The sequence below is a fragment of the Podarcis muralis genome, chromosome 3, assembly GCF_964188315.1.
Source record: "Podarcis muralis chromosome 3, rPodMur119.hap1.1, whole genome shotgun sequence".
In the NCBI taxonomy this organism is placed as follows: domain Eukaryota; kingdom Metazoa; phylum Chordata; class Lepidosauria; order Squamata; family Lacertidae; genus Podarcis; species Podarcis muralis.
The window spans coordinates 58,051,936-58,068,572 of record NC_135657.1 but is presented as its reverse complement, the minus strand read 5'-3'; the positions used below and the strand labels follow the sequence as shown (position 1 = coordinate 58,068,572).

The 16,637-nt window shown below is 43.2% G+C and overlaps 1 protein-coding gene across 3 annotated transcripts in view; it reads left to right on the top strand.

Moving 5' to 3' along the window:
* GRM1 (glutamate metabotropic receptor 1) overlaps window positions 1–16,637 on the top strand; it is a 168,944-nt gene that overhangs the window by 36,905 nt on the left and 115,402 nt on the right. For all 3 annotated transcript variants that reach the window (XM_028723608.2, XM_028723610.2, XM_028723611.2), the window contains exon 3: window positions 14,325–14,574. In XM_028723608.2, the coding sequence (XP_028579441.1) occupies window positions 14,325–14,574 (250 nt within the window). The remainder of the gene's footprint in view (window positions 1–14,324; window positions 14,575–16,637) is intronic.

Here is a 16,637-nt window from a genome sequence, read left to right as displayed (position 1 = left end):
AATGGACTTTTGTGATTATGTTCATCTGCAAAGTGACAGGTAGCATGTACTCTGATGGCAGCAAAGGAATTAACATGTATGGTATTTAATGTTAAAATAATCACTAATTGGTTAGGATTACTGTGGGATTACTGTGATTGCAGTGCATTTAGCAACAGAATATTCGGTCCTAGACACTACTATTAATTTAATCTACTTCATATGCAGGAGATACTAATTTCGTAAGACTGGCACATCCAATACAAGTATGCTGAGAGAGCAACACATTCATTTAATAAAATGGAATTATTTTAGTAATTGTTATTCCCATTACTCTTGTCTTCCTGTTTTTTTTTTTTTGGAAATAGGGAGCACAATTTCATGGTGTACTGTCTTCTGTGTTGCATCCATCGCCTGTGTTTCCTGGTTGCTGCTTATAAACTCCTGGGAGAGTGTGATGACTGCCGAGTTAGATGAGACTAGGGATGTTGGAGAATTCTGCAGGAAATGAGATCTGAAATTGCCAATGTTTGCTTATATCTGGGACAGAAATCAATCCAGCAAATATGATTGATATTTGTTCTTGTTTTCAGTCTGTTGATAGTACAGACTGATAGTACATCATCATCATCATTAATGTATTAAATTTATATCCTGCACTTCCTCTGAAGATAAAAAACAATTAGATCATCTAAAAGCAAATTCAGTGCAGCTATAGACTAGGACAGATTTCTACTTAAAAGGCTTGTTGAAAGAGGAAGGTCTTCAGTAGGCATCTAAAAGACAACAGAGATGGTACCTGTATGTTATTGCCTCATCCCCATTTGCACTATGTTTCCCTTGCATAGAAGTGAATGGTGTTGTCAGAGCTGCCCGAGGTCCCAGCTCACAAAGGACCAACACCAGTTCGTTGTTATATACAAAAGTCTTTATTGAAGTTCAGTTTCGCTTTCACAGCCGCAGCGCGCAGCTCTACGTCTCAAACTCTAGACCGCTGAAGCTCCGTCTGAATCTCCTCCCCCCAGACACCAGTTTAAGACTCTAGCCTTGCTCCACCTCTTCCTTTGCTCTTTCCTCCTCTGGTTCCGCCTGTTCGCTGGGGTCTTGCCCTTCCTAGACTCTTCTGACGCTGAGTCCCCTGAGTCTTCCCCCTGCCTCCAGCGGGCTTTAGGACCTGGTTCCCAATCCGGGTTTTCTGCTGTCCCGCACGCCTGTACATTCGAACTTGGCGAGCGCGCCCAGCCAGCAACCTTCCTCCTGACCGTTACACTGCTCCTGTCACTGCTTCCTCCTTCGGGGAGGCTAGCTGGACCTGACCTCCCCTCCGTTCCCCCACTCTCCGATAGAGGCGTGGTCAGCCCTGACTCATCTTCTCTCCCCGCTGGAGGAGACGCTGGCCCTGACACATGGGACTCTTCCCCCCCACTACGCTCTGGTGGGGAAGCTGGTCCTGATCTCCCACTGCTGCTTTGGGAGTCCCCGCTGGCCCCTTGTTTCTGGTGTGTCCCCCCTGGGACCCCCCTTGCCCTGACCATCGGCGCCCCCTTCTGGGAATCTTCTGATTCGCTGGAGAAGCTCATGGAATCTCTCGGGTCACTGCCATACTCCCCTACGCTGCCCTCAGATTCTTCCCCTTCGCTCTCCATTTCCTCTCTCCCCTGTGCCTCTGCTCCTGAGTCCCTGACAGGTGTGAAACAACTTGTTGTTGTTGTTGTTGTTTAGTCGTTTAGTCGTGTCCAACTCTTCGTAACCCCATGGATCGGAGCATGCCAGGCACTCCTGTCTTCCACTGCGTCCCACAGTTTGGTCAAACTCATGTTGGTAGCCATGTTCAACCATCTTGTCCTCTGTCGTCCCCTTCTCCTTAGGTAAGGTAAAGGTAAAGGTACCCCTGCCCGTTCGTGCCAGTCTTGCCAGACTCTAGGGTTGTGCGCTCATCTCACTCTATAGGCTGGGAGCTAGCGCTGTCTGCACACACTTCCGGGTCACGTGGCCAGCGTGACAAGCTGCATCTGGTGAACCAGCGCAGCACACGGAATGCTGTTTACCTTCCCACTGGTAAGCGGTCCCTATTTATCTACTTGCACCCGGAGGTGCTTTCAAACTGCTAGGTTGGCAGGCACTGGGACCGAACGATGGGAGCGCACCCCGCCGCGGGGATTCGAACCGCCGACCATATGATCGGCAAGTCCTAGGCGCTGAGGTTTTACCCACAGCGCCACCCACATCCCTTCCCCTTCTCCTTAATGATGATCAAATAAATTACACAACTAATTACATCAAATTTCACCATAACTGAAAGTAAGACGAATAATGTAGTTTTGCAGTGGAACTGAAACAAGTGCTGCATGCGATGAATATGAGGTGGGATGGAGATAGATGCCTTCTTACATCTGTAGTTGAAACCTTATACAGTGGTACCTCGGGTTAAGAACTTAATTCATTCTGGAAGTCTGTTCTTAACCTGAAACTGTTCTTAACCTGAAGCACCACTTTAGCTAATGGGGCCTCCCGCTGCTGCCATGCCGCCGTAGCACGATTTCTGTTCTCATCCTGAAGCAAAGTTCTTAACCTGAGGTAATATTTCTGTCTGTAACCTGAAGCGTCTGTAACCTGAAGCGTATGTAACCTGAGGTACCACTGTACTCTGTTGTGGCCTAGAGGGCAGTGAGGGGGGTGGGAAATGGGGTTTTTAGTTACTCCATTTCAAGTCTAGCAACTCCTGCACAAGCAATACCCAGTCCTCCTTGTTGTTGTTGTTTAGTTGTTTAGTCGTGTCCGACTCTTCGTGACCCCATGGACCAGAGCACGCCAGGCACTCCTGTCTTCTGCTGCCTCCTGCAGTCTGGTCAGACTCATGTTTGTAGCTTCGAGAACACTGTCTAACCATCTCGTCCTCTGTCGTCCCCTTCTCCTTGTGCCCTCCATCTTTCCCAACATCAGGGTCTTTTCCAGTCCTCCTAGCTCTGTCCAATTTTATGCCTTGCACTGGTAGGGTTTTTCTGGCAGTACCTAGGCTGGTTTATCTTGACCTTTGCCAGTACCATGGGCCTTAAGAGTGATGCTGTCCCTCCCAGTCAGCATAATTTGGGAATAGGATCAGCCTGTTAATTTCTGTTTAAACATTTATTGCATTTATGGGCCTTCTCCACCATTTTGCTCGTTTGTGAGAGAGACATAAAATACCCACTTCAATGAATCACAGCAGCTGAGGTACCTGCGGTGAGGTTTAACAAATTGTTTGTGAATGCTTACATCTCTGAAATGTCAGTTCATTCAATTTGTAATGGAGCAATTCTCCTCATGATTTTTGGCCATATTATTATAAACAGTGGATTTTTTTAACTTCAAAATCTTGATCCACAGGACTCTTCTCTTTAGCTTGATTTGAAGCATGGCTCAAGTTCTATAGTGCTTCAGTAGGTAGGATGTACTTCAAATGGATGTGTGTTTCAAATGATTTGAGCTACCTTGCTGTAATGTTGGTGATCGGCCTTTTGGGATTCCTTGGCAGCAAACTTCCATAGTACCATGCAAATGATTGGGGGGGGCAGGGTATGTGTGTGTAAATAGCATATCCATTCATTGTCTTATTGAATTAATACACATTTCAAAGGAAGTTACAGAAACACTAGTGTTAACTGTGGAGGTGCTAGTGTTGTTGTTGGTTGATATGAATGAAATTTATAGTTTCCTGCAGAGGAGCAAAATCAGAAGATGAATAGGTGACTTCTGATCTAGTTAAATTCTTTTTCACTACTACAACAGAAGCCTATTTATTTATTTATTTAGTCTGATTTTTCATTTGAAAATGTACAATAATACAGCAGAAGAATACAATATCATATTACATATTTGGAAATAAGTAACTCAAATATTTGACAAAGGTTTCCTTCAATCCCCTTCAATATTTAATAGCCATACTAATAAAAGTGGGTGAGCCAAATGACACCAATAGCCAGAACAAACAGAATGCAAATTTATGTTTAAGGACTTCACAAAAAATTCTTTGGAAGTTTCATTTTCTTGCACAGGAAAGGCAAGATTAACAACAGCAATGAACAACATAAATCTGATGGTGGTGGTGATGATGGTGACATAATGTTCATTTGCTTTATAACTATCTGATTGATGGAGATGTTCCATAAAGTTGTTTCATATGATCTACAGAAAGATTACAGAGGCAAATGAATTTCAGGATTTTTTCCCTCAAGTGTGCAACTGAATTTATTCCCCATGCAACCCAAGGAAGAGATTGGCTCTTATGCTATGATTTTCAGTCATAACATAGCTGTTGAATTGGGCAAGGGAGTGGAGATGCTCAACAGAGTATTAGTGGCTGAGTTCTACATGACAAGTACTTCCAAATACTGTATATAGCAGTAAGTATGTTGGTTTGTGTGTGCAGATCCCTCAAAGGGATGCAATCTATTGCACCCTTGTGGCAAATGCAGTCTGCTTATATCTTGATCTAATATTTATCACTACTTTCTGTGGCAGCAAACACCATAAGCACATTATGCATTGTATGACAGGCAACCTGCATGTGACATTGGCATACCTGAATTTCACTATTTGTGACAATGACACACAGGGTTTCCCACTCTATGTACACATGGTGTGGATGCAATGGGACACAACACCCAATCTTAGCTTGCCAGCATGAATACATGAGGCAAGAACACCCACATGTTGTCAAACATGACAATCTGACAGCATATCCTAGCCCCCTATCACACATACACACATACAGAAGAGCCTTTTGTTCTATTGTTTTCTAATTTTATCATCATCACCTTGCTAAAGGCAACTCAAACTGACTTAAAACAAAAAATAAAAATAAACAAAGATCCACATAGATACATTTGAACCAGTCAGAGCCCTGAGTACTCTCAAATGTGAACTCATGGATTTTGTATACTCAAGATGCTCCACACTTCAATGAAAGCTGAAAGAAGAAACGTGCACATAGATCAGAGCAATTGTGTTTTGCTGAACATGGGCAAATATCTTTATAACGAATGTGTTAGGCCTGTTTTATTACTGTCACTTTATTTTCAGCTGATTTGTTCACATTTTATGGATATCTGTGCGTCTGTTTTAATTCTCTCACTTGGATCAAAGGAATGCCTGTCTACATCCATACATTTGCCAGAAACCAGCAGTCAAGTAATATGACTGAGGAAAGGCACAGCCCTTTCTGACAGATACACCTCTGCATCTGCCGCAACCTCTGTATTGTGCATTGTTACATTTATATCCTTACTTTCAAGTGCATGATTTCCCCACCTCCTTTTTAGAGGGGGATAAATTGCATGAACACATTAGCGACTATCAGTGTGCTGGGTGGAAGTGTTTTGTGCTCCTTCTCTACTATGTTATTTTCCTGCTGACCCATGAATTAACTGCTTTTGTCTTCAGATGCTGTCCAGGGTGCTAGTCTGGCTCTGTTGCCATTCTTTATGACTGTTAAACTTCATGACTCCCAAGAAACGCACCTTTTCCTTTGCAGTGATTATTTTTGCACAAGGGAGTGGATGTCAGGGGAAGAGGGGCTATGCCCTATAGAAGAGACCCCCGGGCTGGTGCTTCTTCTCCCAATCCAGCCATGCTTTTTTAAAGAATTGGGAAGAAATATGAATGAGAATGAACACTCAGATACACAAGAAAGTCATGCTGCATGGGATTATGCCATTTGTATTCTGTGGCACTGTGGATCCATATTCTTATGCCCATCTCATCCCTGAACTAGTCATATGTAACTCTGCATCAAGAGCTGTATCAGGACGCAAGTCTGGCTGTGCAGGGCTGGTGAGCAATAAACTTGCTAAAGCAGCATAACAAAGTAGGGACGGCTGGGCTGATTGCATGGGGAATGGGGGTGTAATCCTCTCTCAAAGCAACAGCAGATCAAAGGAAAAATAAACAGAAACATGTATGAGGTGAGTGGGAGGGGGTTGTTAACATTTTCACCCACCTCAAATGGCAACATTTCAGAGGGAAAATCTAACCTCATAAAATGCACACTGCAGCACTCATGAAAACTATTGAAATACAGTAGTTTCAATTGAAAACTGAACTAGCAGTTAACCAGGAAATTTTACATCTTCAAGTAAAAGATATTCCTAAGAGCTATTTGCTCATAATGTACTGGGATTTTTGTAGTATACACCTTGCATCAATATATTTGCTTCCTGTTTGGATGTCTGGTGGTGGTATTACCCTGACTTGTAGTGTTTTTAGCTAAATTTTGATCAGTTTTTCAAAGTTCCCAGCTCCATGTCAATCATTCTAGCAAAGCCAGTCCCCCCAACTGGTATATGGATGTATGATCTATTCTGTTATCGGAATTCTGGCTATAACATGTCCCCAGGAGTCTCATCATGGATGCCAGCTGTCTGTGTTTCTTTCCACCAGGCCTCCCTCGGTTGGTCCATCAGGCTGTTTTCCAGAAGCTACATCCACATATCCCACATCTCACATCATACAAAATGTCTGGTGTGTGGCAGGTAGAGATGCTGCTGCAGAAAGGAGAATCGACTTCCCTATATGTCAGCTGATATGTAGGGAGTTTAATCCTGCTCAGATGAGGCCCACACCAGTCTGTCCTGATTGGTCCACTACCACCACCAATGAGGGCCAACTTTGGCAGGTGGGAGGGACAACCCACTTTTCAGTCACCTGGTGTCAAGATGATGTCAGATGATTGACAGGTAGGTGGTCCCACCTGCTTGCCAAAGGCCTGCTAGGATAGGAGAAATAAATATCACCAGGTAAAAAATGTTCCCTATCCCAAACTACGGTCTCATATTATAGGACAGATTTTTCTGTTCCATTCTCTGTGAATGTATTTATGTTAGGATGGCTCTAAGCACATGTGCGGAGGGTGACTTGCAGAAATCACCACAAAACAATGTAATCAGTTGCAACAGAACCAACCAAATGTTATCATATAGACACAAGGCTACAGCAGGACAATAACTCGGAGTCCTAAAAGACTACATCTGGTATCTTAGCACTTAACCACCAAGTAGTAAAGGACAGCACAGTATAGTGGGACTTGGGTCAAGGAGATTTGAGTTCAAAATTCCACTTAGCCATGGAGCTCCTTGGATGACTTTAAGCCAGTCATACAGTGGGATTAGCCCCATTTATGCTGCTTTGAACTCCTTGTTGCATGATCCCCTCCCCTCCTCTTCATGAATGGTCTGTCCCATATGCAGTTGAGATGGATGCCAAAGCAGGCCAATGAAGAAGGTTCTGGATACTGTGGTGAGGCAGATCCAGAAAGCAAGAAGGATTGAAAAGCAAATTCTTTGGAAAGGACATCCTCTACAGTGGGAAGGGGAGACTCGTGCATGTGTACTTCCTCTGAAAGTTGGCAGCAGAAAAAATATAAAGAAAGTTGGCCCAGCAGGCCTAGCTGGAAGCAGAGGGAGGTTAAAGAGAATCAAATGGCTACCAGCTTCCCTTTAACAATGTGCTTTGTGGCCATAGGGTGTGATGGCTGTGTTCAGTAATGTGCTAGGTATTAAAGGATGATGAATGCAAATTGATCTATTTAGGGAACAGGAATTGGATAAGTGGTCGAAAGTGTATTTATTGGGTGGCTCATTTATCCATATTCCCAGACTGTACAAAATTATGTGGTTGCCACGTAATAAGCTTCTTTGCTGGGCTTTGAGCGTGTAGCTTTACCCTCTTGTTTATATAAAACCTCAAAGGGGCTTGTTTTTGATGGGAGCTTTTATTCTTAAAGCAGAAAGCATTTAGAGAATGTTGCTGCTCAAACTTCAAAGTGCCAAATGTGCCCTGTATTAGCTTATTAGCTGCTACCTCGGAAGCCTGTCCAATACGGATCTTTATCAGGCACTCTGTTACCATAGTATCAGATCACCTCACCATTTTTTCATGTATTTATCCTTACAATTCCCATATAAGGCAGCATATTACTAAGCCTGCTCATTTTATAGCTAAGGAGTTAAAGGAAAGGGGAACCATAGAACACTGTATGGCTCAGAGGGGCTTCAAGCTTCTTTGTCATTACAGCCAACAGACCAGATAATGTGCTGCAGTAACAATGATCAAGAAAGATCAAGGTGTCCCATGCTACAGGTGCTTAGATAACTGAGGACACATTTAGTGAAATGCAGGAACTACAAGCCTAATGCACCAGGAACTGAGGCTCATAGCAAAACAGAAACAATGTGAAGTACTAACACGCATTTTCTCAGAACTCTTACTGAAACCCTTGTTCGGGACTCCAGATACAAACACCCACTGGGAATCTCAACTCTGCTGCTGCAGCTGAGGCTATAATGACACAGGTAAGTCAGAGAGAGGGAGAAACAGCCATGGTTACAGTGTCTCCCCACCCAGTATAGTATGATGAAGCTATGTATTAATTAGTTATATTTTAATAATAATTTTATTATTGAGATGCCGCCCATCTGACTGGGTTGCCCCTGCCACTCTGGGCGGTTCCCAACAAAATATTTAAAACACAATAAAACATCAACCACTAACTAGCTTAACAACTAATTAAGCTTAACAACACCCCACAGGTTAACACTTGCTGTGTTTGCACATAACACTAAACTAAGATTTGTTTTACCCATGGTTTATAGACCAAACCATGATCAGTCTTGCAAATGACCTATGAAACTATGGCTTGTTTTACCCAATCCTGATTTGTTCTCTTCTCACAAATGCAAAGTTCCTGTGCTGCCATTTATTTGAAAAAATTATATACTTGCTACATTAAGAAAAAAAAAGTTGCATGGCAGTGAACAGCATGAAACCAACAATTGCAACCTTAAAAAAATACAAAATACACCATAAATAAGCAGCTCAGATTAATGCATCAACACGGCTGGATCAAGTGATGTGGCTGGCATAGCCTCACCACATCACCAGCTTCCTTACAATGCTTAAGGCTGCCATACAGATTTCCCCAGACATTACTGGGATTTCAAAGGCGGAATTGATGTCTTGGGAATTTCTGAAAGGTGGTGCTGGTTTTTACTTTTTGGAAAATGATCATGCCTAACTATGCTCAAATGGGGCATGGAACTTTCCTTGGGCATTTTGGGCTGCTTTCAGCATGCTCCACAACCTCCCTTCCTCCCCTGTCCCACACAATGTAATCTTGAGACCAGAAACTAATATCCCTTTCCTACCAGTGCATTGTGAAATTATGGAATTTCCTTACACAATATGTAGGGATGGTGACTAATTTGGGTGGTATTAACTTTAAGGATTGTCCTTAAAGTTATTTGTTGACTGATATTATTAATTCACAGAGGTGAAGGGTTGTGAATGCTTTCCTTGACACTCCGACAACACCCACTGACCCCCAAGGGAAATTTTTACAGTTAAGGAAAAACGTATTTGATCCCCTGCTAAATTTGCCCGTTTGCCCTCTGACGAAGAAATGACCAGTCCATAATTTTAATGGTAGGTTTATTGTAGCTGTGAGAGACAGAGTAACAACAGGAAAACCCCCAGAAACCCAGAATACAAAAGTCTGTTAGTGATTGGTATCTTCAAACTTTCAGCAAAGCATTTGCCAAATTATTCCCCACAGACCACCTGGCAAGATGGATCATTCCCCTTCCCCTCCAAAAAGGTGCTATTTTGCCACCTAGCATCCAACTCTTTAGCAGGAAGCCCATGCTAAATGCATGCTATGTAGTTGGAGTCTGTGCTGGGTCTGCAAGGCACCACTGCAATAGCTGTCTCAGGATCATTAGGTGTCTAAGTAAGAAGATCCCAGCAAGAGTGGGGACCCTAAGGTTTGGTTTCTCTTTCAAAGTTATTTGTTTTTATCCTCAGAAGGTCATTCAAACCTCCTAAGAGTTAAGTTGTGCTTTCAAAGTACACTCCTGGATAGATCTTAGTCAATTAGCCAATTTAGCCAATTTTCCTCTCCTTGCAAAGCAGTAGTGAAGCTAGACAAGTTGACTTGAGAGGGAGGACTTGTTGGGGGGAGTTGGATAGGAAAATCAGTCTGTTACCAAACAGAATTAGGAGGGAGGGCTAATTCCCAGAAAACACCAGTGAGAGCTGCTTGGTTTTGTTTTCCAGCTGTTCTTGCCTGTAGCTTGGCAAGCAGCTAGGGTGGCTGCTAAAACAAACCAGAATTAAGCCAGGATCATGAGTTCAGGTGTGGTGACAAACCATGATTAAAGAAAGCAGATATTCTAAACCTGGCAACAAACCATGGCTTCACACTGTGGTTTGTTGCTGTAAAATAAACCATGGTTAGTTGCCTGAGGTGGGTTCAGACATTCAACCAAAGCACAACTTAGGTGAAACCAACTATGGCTCAACATTAGGTATGAAGTGGAGAGTGTCTCCCCCATAGGGGACAAGGAGTAAGTATTGATGCCGGAGAAAGTTTTTACCTATTGGTTGCAAATCCCAAACTGTAGGTAATCTTCCATAATGGACACCCAAAAAAATCCAGAACTCTATTGAAACTGGTAGTGAAACACCCAAGACTCCTTGTAACTTTCAGGTTCAGAGCCAAGACACATGGAGCAGAAGAAACAATGAATGGAGATTCAACGCCAGTACATTCCACTAAATGAGATGTGTGAGTATTGTCTTTATTACTACATTGTCTTCTCCAACAGATCAATCTCTAAATATAGGCACCATGGGGAATGTCACTGGGGAGAATGGGAGCTGGGCTGGGGCATGCAGAACTGAAGAACATCTATGGTGGTCCTCATTTACAATCACACAGCCCCATGTATTGTCTGTTGCAGCTGCTAACTTTTATTCATCACACTCCTTTCTTGTCTCCCAACAGGCAATGGGGAAGTCTTCCAACATGCACAGATATAAGGATATTCTTCACCCAATGTCAAGCAGGCAACCAGAAGGGCTACAACAGAAGCAGCAGTAACCAGTAGGAAGCTCGCCTTTCCTGTGAGGGCTGCCATCTTTGTTCTCCAATGTCTGCTTCTGTCTTTCCAAAGAGCAGGACTGGCAGTAGTGTAACAGATTCAGTGGTATCCAGCACAAAGTTACAGTGAAAGGGAAAGCTGTATCTTTATCCTACCGTCTTTCATATAGCTGCCGGAGCAGAGACAGACTCTGCAAGAAGAAAATGGTTGGCAACTGTACTTTTATGCTTTGCTCACAGAACTGATGTTCAATAAATATTGTGGTGGTTTAAGCAGTGTCTGTTCTTGTGAAGGTTAGGCCTGCCTTTTTACTTGAGCCATCTGTCTTTGGGACTGAGCACAGAAACTGGAGTAGGGGGCATTGCGTTCTTCACCACAACATCCATCATGGCTGCTTCACATCATTGATCTCACTTCTTTGAGCCTCAGTGAGGGTTCAAGGGAAGGTACCACCCCCCAGTGGCTTTCTGAATCCCTTTTTGGTTACAGCTGGTGCATTAAGCCAAGAAGAAGTGAAGTGATAGAAACCAAAGCAAGAATGTATATCCCCTGGCCAATATACCCCACTTGTATATGCAAAAACTCAAGGTTTTTAATATATATTTTTACATACACTTAACATGCAATTTCAACACAATTGTCTCATAAAATAAATATCACAGCCAACAATGGCTAATGGTTATGTTTACTTTCTATATCACACGAACCAACCTTATCTATGTGTTGTGATCTGGCAGGACAACAGGGAGGAGGAAGAGGATCCTGGCAAGGTGTGTCGCTTGGCCTGGGACACACTGCAGCAAGCTGGGGATGGGGAAGGGGAGGTTGGTGTAGGAAGTACTCAGAGGGTTATGGAGGACGTTGTGGGGATGGGAGACACTACACAGGAACCAGAGCAGCAAGACGCCGGAGTCAGAGGGGTTCCTGTCTCCACAAACACGGCAGGCTCTGGGGCACAGGGAGCAATGGATGGGGTGCTCCAGGAGGTTGAGGCAGGCAAGGGCCCACAGCCCAGCTCCCTAGCTGGCCAGGTGTGGCTCACTAGCTCTGGGAGGACATGTGTAATTCCTCAGCTGGAGCAGGTGAGGGTCAGATGCCTCATCAAGCCCAGATGCTGCAGTCAGCATGCAAAGTATAAAAGGGCAGCAGAGCTGAGGTGCTGAGTCTGTTTGTGCCCATGTTGATAGACCTTAGTTTGGATGTTCCAGGATTTCTGTGGGACTGCTTTGGTTTGGATTTTGGACATGTGGCTTGACCCTGGACTGGGGACTTGACATACTGACTTGCCACCAGGTAGGACAAGGGTTCAGGACAGATTCCATATATAGAACATATAAAATGCATGATTCAGGTCAATGGTCCGCACATCCTAAGGTATATTGGCACATCCACTTTGCACTAGCATCTCCTACTGCAAATGTCAAATATTCTATGCCTCTGAATATTAACTGCCCTACTTAGTCTTCCCATAGGCATCTGGTTGGCCACTGTGAGAACAGGATACTGGAATAGCTGGGCCATTGCCCTTCTTCTGTTCTTAGGATCCATGGGCTATTGTAAGCCTCAAAATGCTGTAAAGGCCCATATAGACAATACGTTGAACTATAAATGGAACAAAAAGTCAGGACTACCTTGGTTTGGTTCTTTTCAGTTTCTGATTCCTTGATCCAAGAAACCAGGTCTGTTTGTCTGCGTCTTTTTGTCCTTAGACTTTCTCCCGCAAATATCCTCTTAATATATACAGTCTTGTGTGTTCTCCACTTCAGTTGCTATCAGTTGCATAGGTAAAGATCAGAGGAAACTTCCTCATAGCAAACAAATGTTCTTGGCTGTCACACACAATTAATAGCACTGCTTGAGTTTTTCAATAAAAAAGATCTCTTCAGGGAATATTTTTTAAAGTGCTCTGTCCTGACCTAAATTTGCTCCCATTACAGTCAATAGAAGTTTTATATAAAATTTAAGAGAAAAGGCCAACTCCAGACCTCCTGCCAGTCCCCCCTCCACCTTTCCATGACACATGGACACTTTAAATAGAAATAGTATCATCCATATAATATAGCTGAGGCTTGTAAAGTCAGGGGATCTTTAGTCTGCTACATTCTAAAAATGTGTCTATGTCATGCCCAGCTTTAACCTGGACACCAGCTCCTCAGAGGATGAATTGGACCTCCCACTGACTGACGGAAGACTTAGGGGAGCAGGCATCTCCACCCCATTTCCAGCCCTGAATGTTCAGAGAGTTCAGGGGGAACTTTGCAGGGTCCTTCCAGAGGTGCCATTTGTGTGGCTTCCAGTTGGAGCTCCAATGGATGAGCTCCTGGTGTAGTCCATGGGAAAGGTGGAGCCACCACTGCCAGCAATCTTCAAGGGCATGGATCCCCAAAGATTCAAGGTGAAAACCCATGACAAAGTGCACAACTGAGAGCCCAAAGTCACCATGTGGCTCAGTAGTAATATCGTAATAACAACTCCTTATGAGTAACAGTACTTCTCAAGAGGAAGGGCTTTCATAACACCAGCAGTTGGTATTAGAGTAATAGAATTATTGTAACTTGAAGGCATTGGTTCAGGTCCTACTCTCCAGAGCCAGAGAAAACAAACTTTCTCCATCTTCCATGTGACAGCTCTTTAGATATTTGAAGGTGGCTATCATCTCTCTGTGCAACAAATGAAGACTCCTAAAGGGCAGAACACAAAAAGCATAGCTATGCCAGCTGTGAGCTCTGAACCAATGAAGGGCTGCTCTGAATTATATTCTTATTGCTGCAGTTGGAAAGAGAGAGAAAATGGTACCTTGCCCATCTGAACACTGGCGGTCTTGGTTCACTGCTTAGTCTTTGTGCCCTAACAAGCTGACAGCACCATTGATTTCTGTCTCCTCTGTCTTTGGCAGTAACAAGCCCCCAGAGACGGTGAAATCCTTGCTTTCTTGGTTAACCTCTGCACCGCTTTCCTCCCTTTGCCTTTTTTCCAAATGCTTGCCGCTTTCCAGTATCTATTAACAAGGGAAAGTCAGCCTCTCTAAGTCAAGTATGTTTTTCTTGCTAGAAATACTCATTATGTAAATCACTGTTGCTTTTTTGGCTAGATAGTAAAGGAACCACAAAATGAAGAGCACATCATCTTTATTATGCTTGGACCCTGTTGCCCCACAGAGATTGATTTGGTTGTACAGACTTATTCACCTGGCTTGGATATTGATAGCATTTTAACAACCCAATTTGAGAGTGAAGTTTCCATGCGTTAATGTCCCCCCAAATAACCAATAAAAGAAAGGCAGTGGTTTAAGATGCTTATGTGATTTAAGTAGCCAAGATTTACAATGGGAGAAAGCAGCTGTACTATTTCAGTTTACTGTGTCTGTTAATTCAGTAAGCTTTTAGATGCCGCAATAGTAATAATAATTCATTTATTTATTTTTTTGTCTAGGAAACTATGGGGAGAGTGGCATGGAAGCATTCAAAGAGCTGGCTGCTCAAGAAGGTCTTTGTATTGCTCATTCGGACAAGATCTACAGCAACGCAGGTGAAAAGAGCTTCGAAAAGCTGCTTCAGAAGCTCCGTGACAGGTTGCCAAAGGCCAGAGTTGTGGTTTGTTTCTGTGAAGGCATGACCGTCAGGGGAATACTTATGGCTATGAAACGTCTGGGAGTGCTTGGGGAGCTCCTCTTGATTGGGAGGTAGGTTATTTCAGTCATGTTTTACTGGTGTATTGGGATAAGGACATTTCTGTCTGGAGACAAGTCATAGCAGCTGATTATTCTAAGCATGGGCATTTATTGACTTATTGCCTTTATATACTACTTTTCACCCAGAACTCACAAAGTGATTTACATAAGGCTATTACAACACCATGTAATTTAAAAATACAATAGAATGGATAGGAAAACTTGTTGGTTTAGAAAAAGCTGCTCCTGCCTACTTTCCTCCCCTCAGGGCAAGACGGGCCTTCTGTGGTGGCAGCTGAGGGAATGGGCCACTATGGAAACTGGATGGTGACACTTTTCCAAGCCTCTTTCTACTTCACTTCGCTCAGGGCAAGATGGTCTTTCAGATTTAAGGGACAGTGAAGCTAGTTAAAAAATAAAGCAAACTATTGACATAAGTATTTCTCTTTACAAGTCTCAAAATGGTTTGTGTTGTTTATTTAATTATCATTTAGGAAACTTATCTTCTGCTTTCCCCCTACAATAGAACTTTAATCGTTTAGATTCGCAAGTACTCACTGGAATATAAATTGAGGGATGTGGTGCCCTCCAGATGTTGTTGGATTCCAGTTCAGCTTGGACTCCAACCAGCTTGGCCAATGTTCAGGGATGGTCGGAGTTGTAGGGTTAACTGACCAAAAGGAGGAGAAACACCCCAATCTAACAAACATGGCTTAAGCTTTAACTTGCAGTGGGGCATAATAATAATCTTATGACAATCCTGAATATTAGTTTCCCACGCTGCTCTTGTTCTGCACATCTCACTGCCCCATACCACATGTATCCAATTACTTAATTTTAAATGCCTTGTTACATTTCATATATCACTTTTATGAAGGCTTCTCAACTGGTGTTTTACAGCAAAGGCTCTGCAGAGTAGCATACCCTGGCCCCAAATTAATATGTTTGAGTATTTTGCCCACAGGAACAGTTTTTTAATTACATATTTGCAAAGTATTACTTTGACTAAGGACCAAAATAAATATTTCATGGCAGAGATTGTGATAAGTTTTCAAGACTCTTTGAGAGGATACTTAATTTGATCAGAGCGGCAACGCTGGAGGATGAGTGTTTAACTCTTTCCCTGATATGATTCCTAATCTGAATTCCCTTCTTCCACTCTGCTAACATGCCCACTGGGAGGAGGATATTGGCCACATTTATACCACAGATTTAAAGCACCATAATGTCACTGTAAACAGTCATGGCTTTCCCTAAAGAATTCTGGGAGTTGTAATATGTTAAGGATGCTGACAATTGTTAAGAGGCCCCTATTCCCCTGAGTGATTTAACAATTAAACCCTCTTCACAGAGTGAATACACCTAACCCTCAGGAGCAGATTTTGGGAGCAAACAGGAGACTACAGGGAGGAAGAGAGATAGGGGAAGTCCTGTTGCATGCGTGGACTTCCGGTCATCCTGTGTTGGTTACAGCCCGTTTTAAATAAAGTTGGAAGCAAACCTGCGCACATACAGTTGCCTTTCCAGTGTTCCCAGCTGTGCAGTAATAACCCAACATGTCAAGTGTTTATGTGTAGGGCTTGTTTTGACCTTCAGATGAATGCGTGAAGATTGGGAGCAGGGAGAGCAGATACAATCTGCCATCTTCCCTCTCCATGTGTTGAAAGAAGGCCTGAAAAGGTCAAAATGTCTTCCCGAAACTTTCTCTTGCTGATCAATTTCTGGAGTCGGTTTGGGGGAGATCCAGCCTATGAAGTCGTCCATCCCTGCTCCAGGTTATTTCCTCTTTTCAGAACCCCCCCTCCCCAATTCAGATCTAGACTTGGCCATGAACTGAGCAGATTTAGGAAACTCACAATCCTATTCTCCCAGTAATATGTACATAATAACACCAGCCTAGTCTGCAAGATTGTTGTGGGGATTACCGACAATCTATGAGAAGCATTTTTACGGAAGTGGCCACTTGAGAAAAAGACAATAATGCACTGTGGCATTGTGGTGGTAAATTGCATGCTGGGATTTGTATTAAAAGTATAAAAAAGACCTAAGGGGAATAGGAAAGAAACTGGAGTGTT